We start from the raw sequence: 16,199 nt of genomic DNA on the forward strand, positions 1-16,199 counted from the left end.
GGCTGTGCTGAAGTTGGTGGTAAAGGTCTGTCGCTGACCGGATGAGGAGGTGGTAGAAGAGGAGGAGGAAGCCAGGTAGGAAGAGGAGGCAACAGGAGGCAAAGAATGATGCCCTGCGATCCTTGGTGGCGGAAGGACGTGCGCCAAACAGCTCTCCGCCTGGGGCCCAGAGCCACTACATTTACCCAGTGTGCAGTTAGGGAGAAATAGCGTCCCTGGCCGTGCTTACTGGTCCACGTATCTGTGGTTAGGTGGACCTTGCCACAGATGGCGTTGCGCAGTGCACACTTGATTTTATCCGATACTTGGTTGTGCAGGGAGGGCACGGCTCTCCTGGAGAAGTAGTGGCGGCTGGTAACAACGTACTGTGGGACAGCAAGCGCCATGAGCTGTTTGAAGCTGTCCGTCTCCACCAGCCTGAATGACAGCATTTCAAAGGCCAGCAGTTTAGAAATGCTGGCATTCAGGGCCAGGGATCGAGGGTGGCTAGGTGGGAATTTACGCTTTCTCTCAAAGGTTTGTGAGATGGAGAGCTGAACGCTTCTGTGTGACATGGTGGAGATGCTTGGTGACGGAGGTGGTGTTGTTGGTGGCACATCCTCTATTCGCTGGGCGGCAGGTGCCAACGTTCCTCCAGAGGCGGAGGAAGAGGCCGAGGCAGCAGCAGAAGAGGGAGCAGGAGGGGCCTGAGCCCTTTCTTGGTTTTGAAGGTGCTTACTCCACTGCAGCCTGTGTCTCGCATGTAGATGCCTGATCATGCAGGTTGTGCTAAGGTTCAGAACGTTAATGCCTCGCTTCAGGCTCTGATGGCACAGCGTGCAAACCACTCGGGTCTTGTCGTCAGCACATTGTGTGAAGAAGTGCCATGCCAGGGAACTCCTTGAAGCTGCCTTTGGTGTGCTCGGTCCTTGTTGACGGTGGCCAGTAGCAGGCGAACTGTTTTGGCGACGGCTGCTCTGCTTTTGCACCCTGCTCCTGCTTTTGCTATGCTGTTGGCTTGGTCTCACCACTGCTTCTTCCTCCGAACTCTGAAAGTCAGTGGCACGACCTTCATTCCATGTGGAGTCTAGGACCTCATCGTCCCCTGCATCGTCTTCCACCCAGTCTTCCTCCCTGACCTCCTTTTCGGTCTGCACACTGCAGAAAGACGCAGCAGTTGGCACCTGTGTTATGTCATCATCAGAGACGTGCTGAGGTGGTATTCCCATGTCCTCATCAGGAAACATAAGTGGTTGTGCGTCAGTGCATTCTATGTCTTCCACCCCTGGGGAAGGGCTAGGTGGATGCCCATGGGAAACCCTGCCAGCAGAGTCTTCAAACAGCATAAGAGACTGCTGCATGACTTGAGGCTCAGACAGGTTCCCCGATATGCACGGGGGTTATGTGACAGACTGATGAGCACTGACCTGTGCACTTTCTGCAGAAGACTGGGTGGGAGATAATGTGAACGTGCTGGATCCACTGTCAGCCACCCAATTGACTAGCGCCTGTACCTGCTCAGGCCTTACCATCCTTAGAACGGCATTAGGCCCAACCAAATATCGCTGTAGATTCTGGTGGCTACTGGGACCTGAGGGAGTAGGTTCAGTAGGACGTGTAGCTGTGGCAGAACGGCCACGTCCTCTCCTTGCACCCGAGGCTCCACCAACACCACCACCACGACCATGACCGCGTCCCTTATTAGATGTTTGCCTCATAGTTAGCGTTCACAAAGCAAAGTAAAAATTGGTTAAGTATGTTAAAAATAATTAACCGCCAATATATACCCTGATGTAGGGTATTGCACTCTATATTTTTTAAAAAACTCTATATGACAGCAGTATTTGTGGCCTAAATGTGACACTCACTTATGCACGTGTAATCCCAGATGTGCAGTATATCAGAGGCTTTTTTCACCCCAGTATGCCAAAGCCGTATTTATGGCCTAAATGTGACAGACACTTATGCACATGTAATCCCAGATGTGCAATATATTAGAGGCTTTTTTCACCCCAGTAACCAAAAAGCCGTATTTATGGCCTAAATGTGACAGTCACTTATGCTTGTCTAATCCCAGATGTGCAGTATATTAGAGGGTTTTTTCACCCTAACCAAAAGCTGTATTTCTGTCCTAAATGTGACAGTCACTTATGCTTGTCTAATCCCAGATGTGCAGTATATTAGAGGGTTTTTTCACCCTAACCAAAAAGCTGTATTTCTGTCCTAAATGTGACAGTCACTTATGCTTGTCTAATCCCAGATGTGCAGTATATCAGAGGCTTTTTTCACCCCAGTATGCCAAAGCCGTATTTATGGCCTCACTTATGCTTGTCTAATCCCAGATGTGCAGTCTATTAGAGGGTTTTTTCACCCTAACCAAAAAGCTGTATTTCTGTCCTAAATGTGACAGTCACTTATGCTTGTCTAATCCCAGATGTGCAGTATATCAGAGGCTTTTTTCACCCCAGTATGCCAAAGCCATATTTATGGCCTAAATGTGACAGTCACTTATGCTTGTCTAATCCCAGATGTGCAGTATATTAGAGGGTTATTTCATCCTAGCCAAAAAGCTGTATTTCTGTCCTAAATGTGACAGTCACTTATGCTTGTCTAATCCCAGATGTGCAGTATATCAGAGGCTTTTTTCACCCCAGTATGCCAAAGCCGTATTTATGGCCTAAATGTGACAGTCACTTGTGCTTGTCTAATCCCAGATGTGCAGTATATCAGAGGCTTTTTACACCCCAGTATGCCAAAGCTGTATTTCTAGACTTGCAGATAGCCTGTGCTGGTGCACTATCGTTTCATAAAATGGCTGCTGATCATGTATTGATATTGACTAACTGAAGAAAGAAAAGTTTGTTTTCAACAGAAGTTGGCTCAGGGCAGGCTTAAAAATATTGTGCACTGCACCCACAAAACACTTTTTCTGTAGATCGCTGAGTACAGTCGTGACCAAAAGTTTTGAGAATGACACAAATATTAATTTTCACAAAGTTTGCTGCTAAACTGCTTTTTGATCTTTATTTCAGTTGTTTCTGTGATGTAGTGAAATATAATTACACGCACTTCATACGTTTCTAAGGCTTTTATCGACAATTACATGACATTTATGCAAAGAGTCAGTATTTGCAGTGTTGGCCCTTCTTTTTCAGGACCTCTGCAATTCGACTGGGCATGCTCTCAATCAACTTCTGGGCCAATTCCTGACTGATAGCAACCCATTCTTTCATAATCACTTCTTGGAGTTTGTCAGAATTAGTGGGTTTTTGTTTGTCCACCCGCCTCTTGAGGATTGACCACAAGTTCTCAATGGGATTAAGATCTGGGGAGTTTGCAGGCCATGGACCCAAAATGTCAACGTTTTGGTCCCCGAGCCACTTAGTTATCACTTTTGACTTATGGCACGGTGCTCCATCGTGCTGGAAAATGCATTGTTCTTCACCAAACTGTTGTTGGATTGTTGGAAGAAGTTGCTGTTGGAGGGTGTTTTGGTACCATTCTTTATTCATTGCTGTGTTTTTGGGCAAAATTGTGAGTGAGCCCACTCCCTTGGATGAGAAGCAACCCCACACATGAATGGTCTCAGGATGCTTTACTGTTGGCATGACACAAAACTGATGGTAGCGCCCACCTTTTCTTCTCCGGACAAGACTTTTTCCAGATGCCCCAAACAATCGGAAAGAGGCTTCATTGGAGAATATGACTTTGCCCCAGTCCTCAGCAGTCCATTCACCAAACTTTCTGCAGAAGATCAATCTGTCCCTGATGTTTTTTTTTGAGAGAAGTGGCTTCTTTGCTGCCCTTCTTGACACCAGGCCATCTTCCAAAAGTCTTCGCCTCACTGTGCTTGCAGATGCGCTCACACCTGCCTGCTGCCATTCCTGAGCAATCTCTGCACTGGTGGCACTCCGATCCCGCAGCTGAATCCTCTTTAGGAGACGATCCTGGCGCTTGCTGGACTTTCTTGGACGCCCTGAAGCCTTCTTAACAAGAATTGAACCTCTTTCCTTGAATTTCTTGATGATCCTATATAAATTGTTGATTGAGGTGCAATCTTACTAGCCACAATATCCTTGCCTGTGAAGCCATTTTTATGCAACGCAATGATGGCTGCACGTGTTTATTTGCAGGTCACCATGGTTAACAATGGAAGAACAATGATTTCAAGCATCACCCTCCTTTTAACATGTCAAATCTGCCATTTTAACCCAATCAGCCTGACATAATGATCTCCAGCCTTGTGTTGGTCAACATTCTCACCTGAGCTAACAAGACGATTACTGAAATGATCTCAGTAGGTCCTTTAACCACTTAAGGACCAAAGGTTTATACTCCCCTAGTGACCAGGCCCTTTTTTATAAATTGGCACTTCACAACTTTAACGGTTTATTGCTCGGTCATGCAACTTACCACCTAAATGAATTTTACCTCCTTTTCTTCTCACAAATACAGCTTTCTTTTGGTGGTATTTGATTGCTGCTGACATATTTTTTGTTTTTCCGATATTATTTAAAATAGGGCGCAATTTTCAAAAAAAAATAAGTATATTTTTAACTTTCTCTGGTTAAATTGTTCAAATATAATTACATTTCTATACAAGTTTGTTTCAGAATTTATTGTGCTACATGTCTTTGATAAAAAAAATCCAATAAGTGTATATTTATTGGTTTGCGCAAAAGTTATAGCGTTTACAAACTATGGTACAAAAATGTGAATTTCCGCATTTTGAAGCAGCTCTGACTTTCTGAGCACCTGTCATGTTTCTTGAGGTGCTAGAATGCCAGGATAGTATGAATACCCCCCAAATGACCCAATTTTAGAAAGAAGACACCCCAAAGTATTCGCAGAGGGGCATGGTGAGTTCATGTACGATTTAATTTTTTTTCACAAGTTAGCGGAAAATAACACTTTCTGAGGAAAAAATAAATAAATAAAGTTTCCATTTCTGCTAACTTCTGGCAAAAAATAAAAAAATCTCCCACGGACTCACTATGCCCCTCAGTGAATACCTTGGGGTGTCTACTTTCCGAAATGGGGTCATTTGTGGGGTGTGTTTACTGTTCTGGCATTTTGGGCGGGGCTAAATTGTGAGCAACCCTGTAAAGCCTAAAGGTGCTCATTAGACTTGCGGCCCCTTTACGCACCTAGGCTGCAAAAAAGTGTCACACATGTGGTATCGCCGTACTCAGGAGAAGTAGGGCAATGTGTTTTGGGGTGTATTTTTACATATACCCATGCTGGGTGAGAGAAATATCTCTGTAAATTGACAACTTTGTATAAAAAAATGTAACTTCCGAACAGCGCGCCGCTGTGAAAATGCGTGCGCGCGTTCACAGCAAATCTCGGGTCTCACGAGCTGACGCCAATCAGTGTTAGTGTGACCTGAGGGAGCCGCTGCACTGACGCCGATCGGCGTTAGTGTGACGGGAAGAGGTTAATGACAGCAATGAAATGCAATGGAAAGGTTTTTTGGGGATTAAGTTAATTTTCATGGCAAAGAAGGACTATGCAATTCATCTGATCACTCTTCATAACATTCTGGAGTATATGCAAATTGCGATTATAAAAACTTAAGCAGCAACTTTTCAAATTTCCAATATTTATGTAATTCTCAAAACTTTTGGCCACGACTGTACATAAACCAGTTCTTGATAAGATTGCTCCCTGATCTCTCCCTCACAGCAGCTGCAGCCTCTCCCTACACTAATCCGAGCAGAGTGACGGGCGGCGCTACGTGACTCCAGCTTAAATAGAGGCTGGGTCACATGCTGCAGTTGATGGCCTTTTGGGGCAAGTAGTATGACACTTGTTGATTGTCTGCTGTGCAGCCTTTCAAAAAGAGCCAAGAAAGCGCTGAACACCGAACCCGAACTTTTACGTAAATGTTCGGGTTCGGGTCTGGGTGCCGAAAAACCTACAGTTCGGGTTCGCTCAACTCTAGTGCTTTTTGGTCATGTTTCTCATTTCTTCCAACAGCACAGGTGGAACATTCGCGACACCATTTTTCAATGTCTCCTCCCATCCAAATCCAATAGAATCTTCTACGGATGGTGGCTTCTGTTTTCTGCACGCCAAAGTGTCCTGATTGATCATGGTACATCTCAAGAATTATTCTTGCATCACGGCGTGGTATTAGGATTTGGTATAGACGATCCCATTTAATTGGGTCTTCTTAATAGTAGGCCCTTCTGTAGAAAGAGGTGTTTTCTGTGTCTCCATAGTTTTGACAACTCCAGATCAGCATTCTTCCTGCGGATTCTTTCGGGTGTTCTTCCACTGTTATGGGGGGACCTGTGGATGACGCACTGTTATGGGGGATCTGTGGATGACGCACTGTTATGAGGGGGATGTGTGGATGATACACTTCTACAGGGGATGTAGCATCATATATAGCATCTTATGTAATGGGGGTCACTATTCACACAGGGACAATATACTGTGACACATATGATACTGTGACCAGCATAAGATCATCTTATGCTGGTCACAGTATCATATGTGTCACAGTATGATGTCCCTGTGCGAATAGTGACCCCCATTACACCACAGGGCACACAGTAGACTTTATATGTAAAATCTTTTAATGGCTCTGCTTTCTTCTGTAACAGTACTCACTATAAAAGCAGCAGTCTGGCCAGCACGTGATGTCACTCACTCAGTCAGTCACGCTCCTGCCAGCTTCATTAATGAAGTGGGAGGAGCATGACCGAGTGAGTGACGTCACGCGCCGGCTGGACCGCTGCTTTCATAGTGAGTACTGTTATAGAAGAAAGCAGAGTGTAATGAAGCAGTTTTCATATGTAAAGTCTATAATCTTCAAGCAGTGTCTCTGCTTTAAACTAGGGCAATCCTCTGTAGTAGTACAACTCACTATGAAAGCGGCAGGCAGGGCGGCAGCGTAACCTCGCGATTCTCACTCATTCACGCTCCTCCCACTTCCTTCCCATGAATGCCAGTCTGCCTGCCGCTTTCATAGTGAGTTGTACTACTACAGAGGATTGCCGTAGTTTAAAGCAGAGACACTGCTTGAAGATTATAGACTGTACATGTGATAATTGCCGTGAGCGGGGCCCGATGTATTACAGTACAGTGACTGCACCGGGCCCCGCCGCGAGTGTTGCCAGCCTCTGTCCCCTCTTCCCACCCCTCTGATACATCGCGGCTTGCGATGTATCAGCGTCACCAAAGTAAACATGGCAGTTTTCGCTTTATAAGACGCACTGCCATTTTCCCCCCACTTTTGGGGGGGGGAAAGTGCGTCTTATAAAGCGAAAAATACGGTATATATATAAGACCTAAGATATATCCCCATCTAGTGGTGGGGTGTATAAATTACACCTAATCTGCCTGGTAACAGGGATTTTGCAGATACATACATACAAAGTACCACAATACAACATAATGCAATTGTCAAGATAAAAAGAGCTTTTAAGCAGTGCCCACACACACGTAGTGGGACACTACACTCCCAGCATGCTCATGCTAATATAATGTAATAGCAGAGCACATTACAAGGAGGAGGTACTGTATATGAGGAAAGGACTACAACTCCCTGCATGTCCAGGTTGATATTATAGGATATCAGAGGAAGGGAGAGAGTATAAGAGGAGAGGTTTATAACCTTCAGCCTGTCCAGGCTGATATAATGTGATATTTTGTAATCAACAATAAGGACGCTCACCAGATCTTATATATATTATATACTGGAGCACTGCCTAAGCTCTACCATAAAGCCCCAAAACAATATGTCAATACAAAAGGTGGCTGGCTCACAGTATTAGTATATACCATATTTAATAAATGCAATAAAATTACCGGTATCCAAAATTGATACAATATAAACAATCACATATAGTAAAATCATTAAAAAAATCATAAAACATCATAGACAGTATATGGTCACGGTCCAAATGTTTTAAAGGGACCGTGACCATAAGCTCTCTATGATGTTTTATGATTTTTTTTATGATTTTACTATATGTGATTGTTTATATTGTATCAATTTTTGGAAAATTTTATAGCATTTATTAAATATCTACTAATACTGTGAGCCAGGCACTTTTTGTATTGATATAATGTGATATCATAGATTAATACAGGGAGGAGGCATAAGAAGAAAGAACTACATCTCCCATCATTTCTAGCCTGTTATTATGTGATATTAGAGGATATTACAGGGATGAGGTATGAGGAGAGAAATACAATTCCCAGCACGTCCAGGCGGATATTACGTGATATCAGAGGACATTACAGGTAGCAGGCATAAGAATAGTGAAATACATCTCCCATCATTTCCAGCCTGTTATTATATGATATTAGAGGATATTACAGGGATGAGATATGAGGAGAAAACTACAATTCCCAGCACGTCCAGACAATTATGGGATGTCAGAGGACAATTCAGAGAGGGAGTATAAAAGAAGAGGACTAAAAGCTCCAAGGTTTTTTCGTGCTCACCAGTTCTCCACTGTTGAACTCCGCCCCTCCCTGCACTGATCATATGATGGTGTTATCATCAAAGGTCCTTACCACTTCTCTTCACTTGTGAGCTCCACCCTTCCTGCACTGATCAAATGATGGTGATGTCATCACAGGTCATTACAGGTCCTTCAGCTCATGCACTGTAGAAGATTATAGTGAATGTGCAGTACCGCAGGATTACCCCCAAGCCAGCAGAGGGAGCTGTGTGAGATGTATACAGCAACCTGGAGGAAGCCAGGACCCAGGGGAGAGAGGTAGATATGTGCTGTGTGAGGCAGTGAAAGCTGAGCTGCTAAATGAGCATGTTCAAGGGGCTCTGGCTCTGTTAGCCACAAAGCAGGCCACAGACTTGGCTAAAAGCTGGATCAGGAGATTCCGAGGCTGGTTTACCGACCGGGACAGAGGTCGGTAGGTGAACCATGCAGTGCACACCACAGATTACCAGAGAGTCCTGAGAGGACCTAGTGAGGGCTGTAGGCCATAGTGAGATGCACGTGCAGGCAGCAACGATGAGCATAACATTCCCTAGGACAGGGCATATATGTGATTTCAGTTTGTTAGACACTGTCATTTCAGAATCAGCTCCCATTGTCATTGCTATACCCTGAGAGACTACGTGTAAGAGAAAGAGAAACTTCCCCGAAGGCAGGGTAAATGTCTGATTATTGTAAACCCTGGGAGACTACGCGTAAGGGAGAGGGACACTCCCCTTACACAGGCATGAGGCCGAAGACAGGGTAATTGTCTGATTGTTGTAAACTCTGAGAGACTATATGTGAGGGAGAGGGAGACAAGCGTGTGACCGAAGACAGGGTAAATGCCTGATTAATAAAAACCTGAGAGACTACGTGTGACGGAGACTCCCCTTACCCAGGTGTATGGCCGAAGACAGGGTAAATGTCTGATTATTGTAAACCCTAAAAGACTATGTGTAAGGGAGACTCCCCTTACCCAGGTGTATGACCGAAGACAGGGTAAATGTCTGATTATTGTAAACCCTGAGAGACTATGTGTGAGGGAGAGAGAGACTCACGTCACACAGGTGTGCGGCCAAAGACAAGGTAAATGACTGATTATTGTAAATCCTGAGAGACTATGTGTGAGGGAGAAACTCCCATCACACAGGCGTGTGACCGAAGACAGGGTAAATGTCTGATTATTGTAAACTCTGAGAGACTATGTGTAAGGGAGACTCCCCTTACCCATATGTGTGGCCGAAGACAGGGTAAATGTCTGATTATTGTAAAACCTGAGAGACTACGTGTGACGGAGACTCCCCTTACCCAGGTGTATGACCGAAGACAGGGTAAATGTCTGATTATTGTAAACCCTGAGAGACTATGTGTGAGGGAGAGAGAGACTCACGTCACACAGTTGTGCGGCCAAAGACAGGGTTAACCCAGAGTTATTTGTCCAAAATTACTTTCCACTGTTCTAAGTGTTATTTACTGCCAGTTTTACAGTAAAATCCTATCTTAAGGAAAAACTGCTTCCAGGTCCTACACGTGTGCTGCACTTTGCACCTGCCCCTCCCTATGAGAATCCCAGGCATAGGACGTATGGTCACCCTACACAACCCTCCTTATTGTTCGTCAAACATTTTGTCCATTCATTACTCTTTAGATGCAGTTGCAATGTAGAATGCCCAGAAATGCCGTGCATATGTAATATTGCTGTAAGGAGGAGGGGAGAAGAGGTGGCAGAGAAGGGCTTTTGAGGGAATGGGACCTTGCTCAGAGTTAAGCAGAGGAGAGGCCCCTGTGTGAGCATAAAAGTCAGCCATAAATGATGTCCTAATTGGTAGAAAAACATTTATGACTGACTAGTGCCTATTATGACAATCCAATCTCCAATCCCGGCCATCGATTGTAGGTGTCAGTCCATAAGCCTGCTCTACACACCCTTTGCAGCATTATGACGTACATGTACATCAATTGTCAGGAAGAGGTTAAGAACTCACCTTGTTGTTGTAATACTGCAGGATTACCCCCCAAGCCAGCAAATGGAGCTGTCCTAGATGTATGCAGCTATCTGAAGGAAGCTAGGTCCTAGAGGAGAGAGGTAGATATGTGCTGTTTGAGGCAGTTAGAGCTACGCTGTTGAAGGAGCATGTGCAAGGAGCTCTGGTTCTGCTAACAATAGAGCAGGCCACAGACTCAGGTGGGAGTTGGGACAGGAGATTCTCACATTTGTTCAGTGATAGAGACTTACCGTTGACCTGAGCAGTGCACTAGGGAATCCATAGAGGACCACATAAGAGCTGTTTGCCGTAGTGAGCATAGCCGATGAACGTAGCCTTTCCTTGGGAGCGACGTACTCTCAGTTTAGTGTTCGAGTGTGCCAATGGAGACAAGCATGATTAAAGGTAGTCAGTTATTCAAATATCTCATAATAAGCTGTCCATAGGTCCTTAGCTGTTATTGTGAGGGATATTGTGTAGAGATTTACCCTGAGAGACTACGTGTGAGAGAGAGACTCCTCTCATACAGGCGTGCAGCTGAAGATAAAGTTATTCTGTTGGATTACTTGAGAGACTAAGTGTGAGAGAGGGGAAGACTCGCCTCCCACAGACAGGGTTAACTCAGCAAGTCTAACAAGCCATGTGTCTGTGTGTCCATTACATAACCAGGACAGTGTCATGGGAAGTACGGGGAAGGAAAGACAACCAAAGAGAACCACAACTAAACAAAAACAGAGTAGGCCCCAAACCTGGGGAATAAAGAGGTCACCTCCTAGCATTCCCTGATACTCTCCCTAAGCTGCTAACAACATGTCCAAATCTCAATGGTAGAAATGCACATGCACAGGAACCTGAGACTGCTGAAACACTGCACCAAACCCTCAGCTTAGGGAACAGGGAAAGAGGCAACCGACTCCTTCCAAACTGAAGGAGCTAGTGTCTCCCTGAGGCCTAGTCAGGACAGACACACCAAAAAAAGGTAAAGTACTTAGCATGAGATGTAACTGGAACAGGAGAACCACCACACAAGCAGAGCACTCCACAGAAGAGCTATCAGCCACAAAGAAACAGCTGAGAGGCGGAACATATAAAGAGCCACCTGACTAATAATCAGCAGCATCTGCGAAGGGGTGAAAACCTGTCAGCAACAATGAAAACAAGAGAGATCTGTCAAATAGACTCCTGAGTCTTCCGTCTATTTGAACTTCTAAGATCTCTCCCAGGGCCGGCGGTGACAGACAGGCTTTTAACCAGGGGAAGAAAAAATTGTAGACTCTTTTCAAGGATGCCAGAATGAAACACGTTTTTGCATGTCTTGTTATTAATAAAACTATTTTGAAAATCATTTTATAGCATTACAGTTCATATTCTATATAATCATCTGTTTATTTCTATCCATTTTAGAATGAAATAGTATATACACAGTTGATGAGCGTAGAGGGTTATTTTAATATCCGAGAAATAACAGATGAAATGTTAAGTATCATCGAGCTTCCATATGGAAAAAGTAAAAATCTGCGCATGTATGTCATATTGCCAGGTACATATGATGGTTTAAAAAAGGTAAGTGTTTATAGCAATGGAAACGCTACATGATAAGCTAAAGAATACATAAAAAATAAAATAATACAGAATAAATAAAAAATATATATATTTTGTATGGATCAGAATTGTTGGTGGTGGCCATACTGTATTTATCAATTTTGATTGCATTTTTCCAGGTACTGTACATGTCATCATTGAGATAAACTGAAAAAAAAAATATGAGTGTGTAATATATTCTATGTATAATAACTATTTTTCATTTTGAATGATTTTCATTGGTACCAAATTTCATATATTGGTTAGTAAGTCCATGACCCCAGTTTGGCGTTTAGATGCATATTTCCGACCAGATCTTTGTATACGAAGCACTCTTAGGGCTGTTTCACACAAGTGAGACCATTGTGGGAATCACCCTCAGTGTGTGAGTGTTATCCTCTGTTCTGGACTTGCAGTAGTGCACGGCATTTTATATATATATATATATATATATATATATATATAGAAAGTTTTTAGCCATAATATATTTACATATATTATTATACAGTATATTTAGAATATATAATATAATATAATATATGTAAATATATTATGGCTAAAACATCAGTAGTACTTTTCCACATATTATGCATTCATATACATCAGAAGTATGATTTTATCTACAGTCAGGTCCAAAAATATTGGGACATCGACACAATTCTAACATTTTTGGCTCTATACACCACCACAATGGATTTGAAATGAAACGAACAAGATGTGCTTTAATTGCAGACTGTCAGCTTTAATTTGAGGGTATTTACATCCAAATCAGGGGAACGGTGTAGGAATTACAACAGTTTGCATATGTGCCTCCCACTTGTTAACCACTACAGGACCGCCGTACGCAGGATTGCGTCTTTGCGGCGTCCCTGTTATTCTGAGTGGACACGCCGGCGCGTCCTCTCGCGAGACGCGAGATTTCCTGTGAACGCGCGCACACAGGCGGGCGCGTTCACAGGAACCGGAGGTAAACTAGCTGATCTGCAGCCTGCCAGCGGCGATCGTTCGCTGGCAGGCTGTAGATGCGATTTTTTTAACCCCTAAAAGGTATATTAGATGCTGTTTTGATAACAGCGTCTAATATACCTGCTACCTGGTCCTCTGGTGGTCCCTTTTGCTTGGATCGACCACCAGAGGACACAGGCAGCTCTGTAATAAGTAGCACCAAACACCACTACACTACAGCCACCCCCTGTCACTTATTAACCCCTTATTAACCCCTGATCACCCCATATTAGACTCCCTGATCACCCCCCTGTCATTGATCACCCCCCTGTCATTGATCACCCCCCTGTAAGGCTCCATTCAGACGTCCGTATGTGTTTTGCGGATCCGATCCGCGGATCCGCAAAACACATACGGACGTCTGAATGGAGCCTTACAGGGGGTTGATCAATGACAGGGGGGTGATCAATGACAGGGTGGTGATCACCCCATATAGACGCCCTGATCACCCCCCTGTCATTGATCACCCCCCTGTAAGGCTCCATTCAGACATTAGCGGAAATTGATTATTATTTTTTTTTATATCTTTTTTCTTACAAAGTCTCATATTCCACTAACTTGTGACAAAAAATAAAATCTCACATGAACTCACCATACCCCTCACGGAATCCAAATGCGTAAAAAAAATTTGACATTTATATTCCAGACTTCTTCTCACGCTTTAGGGCCCCTAAAATGCCAGGGCAGTATAAATACCCCACATGTGACCCCATTTTGGAAAGAAGACACCCCAAGGTATTTTGTGAGGGGCATGGCGAGTTTATGTAAAAAAAAATTTTTTGTCACAATTTGGGCCCCTTTGCGCACCTAGGATGCAAAAAAGTGTCACACATGTGGTATCGCTGTACTCAGGAGACGTAGGGTAATGTGTTTTGGGGTGTCTTTTTACATATAGTCATGCTGGGTGAGAGAAATATCTCTCTATGATGACAACTTTGTATTAAAAAAATGGGAAAAGTTGACTTTTAGAGAGATATTTCTCTCACCCAGCATGGGTATATGTAAAAATACACCCCAAAACACATTTCCCTACTTCTCCTGAGTACCGCGATACCACATGTGTGACACTTTTTTGCAGCCTAGGTGGGCAAAGGGGCACAAATTCCAATGAGTACTTTTAGGATTTTACAGGGCATTTTTTACACATTTGGATTCCAGACTTCTTCTCACGCATTAGGGCCCCTAAAATGGCAGTATAACTACCCCACAAGTGACCCCATTTTGGAAAGAAGACACCCCAAGGTATTTCGTGATGGGCATAGTGAGTTCATGGAAGTTTTTATTTTCTGTCACAAGTTAGTGGAAAATGAGACTTTGTAAGGAAAAAAAAAAAATAAATCATCATTTTCCGCTAACTTGTGACAAAAAATAAAAACTTCCATGCACTCACTATGCCCATCAGTGAATACCTTAGGGTGTCTACTTTCCGAAATGGGGTCATTTGTGGGGTGTTTGTACTGTCTGGCCATTGTAGAACCTCAGGAAACATGACAGGTGCTCAGAAAGTCAGAGCTGCTTCAAAATGCGGAAATTCACATTTTTGTACCATAGTTTGTAAACGCTAGAACTTTTACCCAAACATTTTTTTTTAATCAAAGACATGTAGAACAATAAATTTAGAGAAAAATTTATATAGAAATGTCGTTTTAAAAAAAAAAAATTACAACTGAAAGTGAAAGATGTCATTTTTTTGCAACAATTTCGGTAAATTTCGATTAATAACAAAAAAAGTAAAAATGTCAGCAGCAATGAAATACCACCAAATGAAAGCTCTATTAGTGAGAAGAAAAGGAGGTAAAATTCATTTGGGTGGTAAGTTGTATGACCGAGCAATAAACCGTAAAAGTAGTGTAGTGCAGAATTGTAAAAAGTGGTCTGGTCATTAAGGGTGTTTAAACTAGGGGAGCTGAGGTGGGTAAGGGACCAAAAGTAATGGGACAGAATAATAATCATAAATCAAACTTTAACTTTTTAATGCTTGGTTGCAAATCCTTTGCAGTCAATTACAGCCTGAAGTCTGGAACGCATAGACATCACCAGACGCTGGGTTTCATCCCTGGTGATGCCCTGCCAGGCCTCTACTGCAACTGTCTTCAGTTCCTGCTTGTTCTTGGGGCATTTTCCCTTCAGTTTTGTCTTTTTTTTTTTTTTTATCAAATCGTTTTTATTAATCCAATAAATGCATCATATTTCAAAACAGTACATTGTCTTTTTCTGTTCAAAATGCGAAATCAGTATACAGCAATATCCAATGGTAACTTCACACAATATCACCATACAGCTGCACATAGCTTGTATGCATGTAGGACCAAACATTAGACAATATATGCGTTTTATCCTAACAACCTCTAACACCCTCCCATCCCCTCCCCGCTCATACCCCCCTCCTCTCCCCAAAAACAAGTCGTGAACCCATTAAGAGCCTAAATAACTACATGAGTGTGAGATAACCATTCACTCCATAGTTTCTCGAATTTCTGAGGACAACCTTTCTTCACAAACACCCCTTTTTCCAACATCAGCATATCATACACCTTCCGCACGAACTCATCCAATGTGGGCTGACTTCCCTGAATCCACCTCATAGCCACCAGTTTCCTGGCCACATACAACAGCCTCCCCACCGCTACCTTAACCAATTCAGTCCCTCCAATCTCAGACACATACCCCAATACACACACCTTGGGATCTTTTTGAATTCTCAACGTCATTTTACTGTTAATCATATTCAGTACTCCTTCCCAGTAGTTACCTATTACTGGACAAGACCAAAGCATATGTAGCAGATCCGCGCCATCTTCCATACACTTTGGACACTTGTCATCCATTCTTACTACAACCTTTTTTAGGAACACCGGCGTTTTATACACTCTATGGATGATAAATAATTGGGACAGCTTGCCCTGCTCACTCAGGGACACTTTGGGAACTCCTTCCAGTATGTCATTCCACTTATCTTTAGAGATATCCCCCAGGTCAGCCTCCCAATTCTTCATCCTTGAAAGCGGGAATCCTTCAAAGAATTTGTCCAATAAGAGAGTGTATACCTGTGATATCAGTCCTCTTTCCCCCCCCCCCCTGTCTGGAGAACCAGTTTATGGACCACCTCCATTTGGGCTATTATACATCCTTTCCTCATCGTGACCTCAAAGGCATGCCTCAATTGAAGATATTTATAAAACCATACCCT

General features: G+C 43.4%; 1 protein-coding gene across 1 annotated transcript in view; it reads left to right on the plus strand.

Annotated features, from left to right (window-relative positions):
* The window catches only part of LOC121001017 (ovalbumin-related protein Y-like), a 344,860-nt gene that overhangs the window by 196,827 nt on the left and 131,834 nt on the right, over positions 1 to 16,199 (plus strand). Inside the window, exon 6 of the mRNA XM_040431875.1 lies at positions 11,828 to 11,986. Coding sequence (XP_040287809.1) covers positions 11,828 to 11,986 — 159 coding nt within the window. The remainder of the gene's footprint in view (positions 1 to 11,827; positions 11,987 to 16,199) is intronic.

Source organism: Bufo bufo, chromosome 5 (genome assembly GCF_905171765.1).
Source record: "Bufo bufo chromosome 5, aBufBuf1.1, whole genome shotgun sequence".
Taxonomy (NCBI): Eukaryota; Metazoa; Chordata; class Amphibia; order Anura; family Bufonidae; genus Bufo; species Bufo bufo.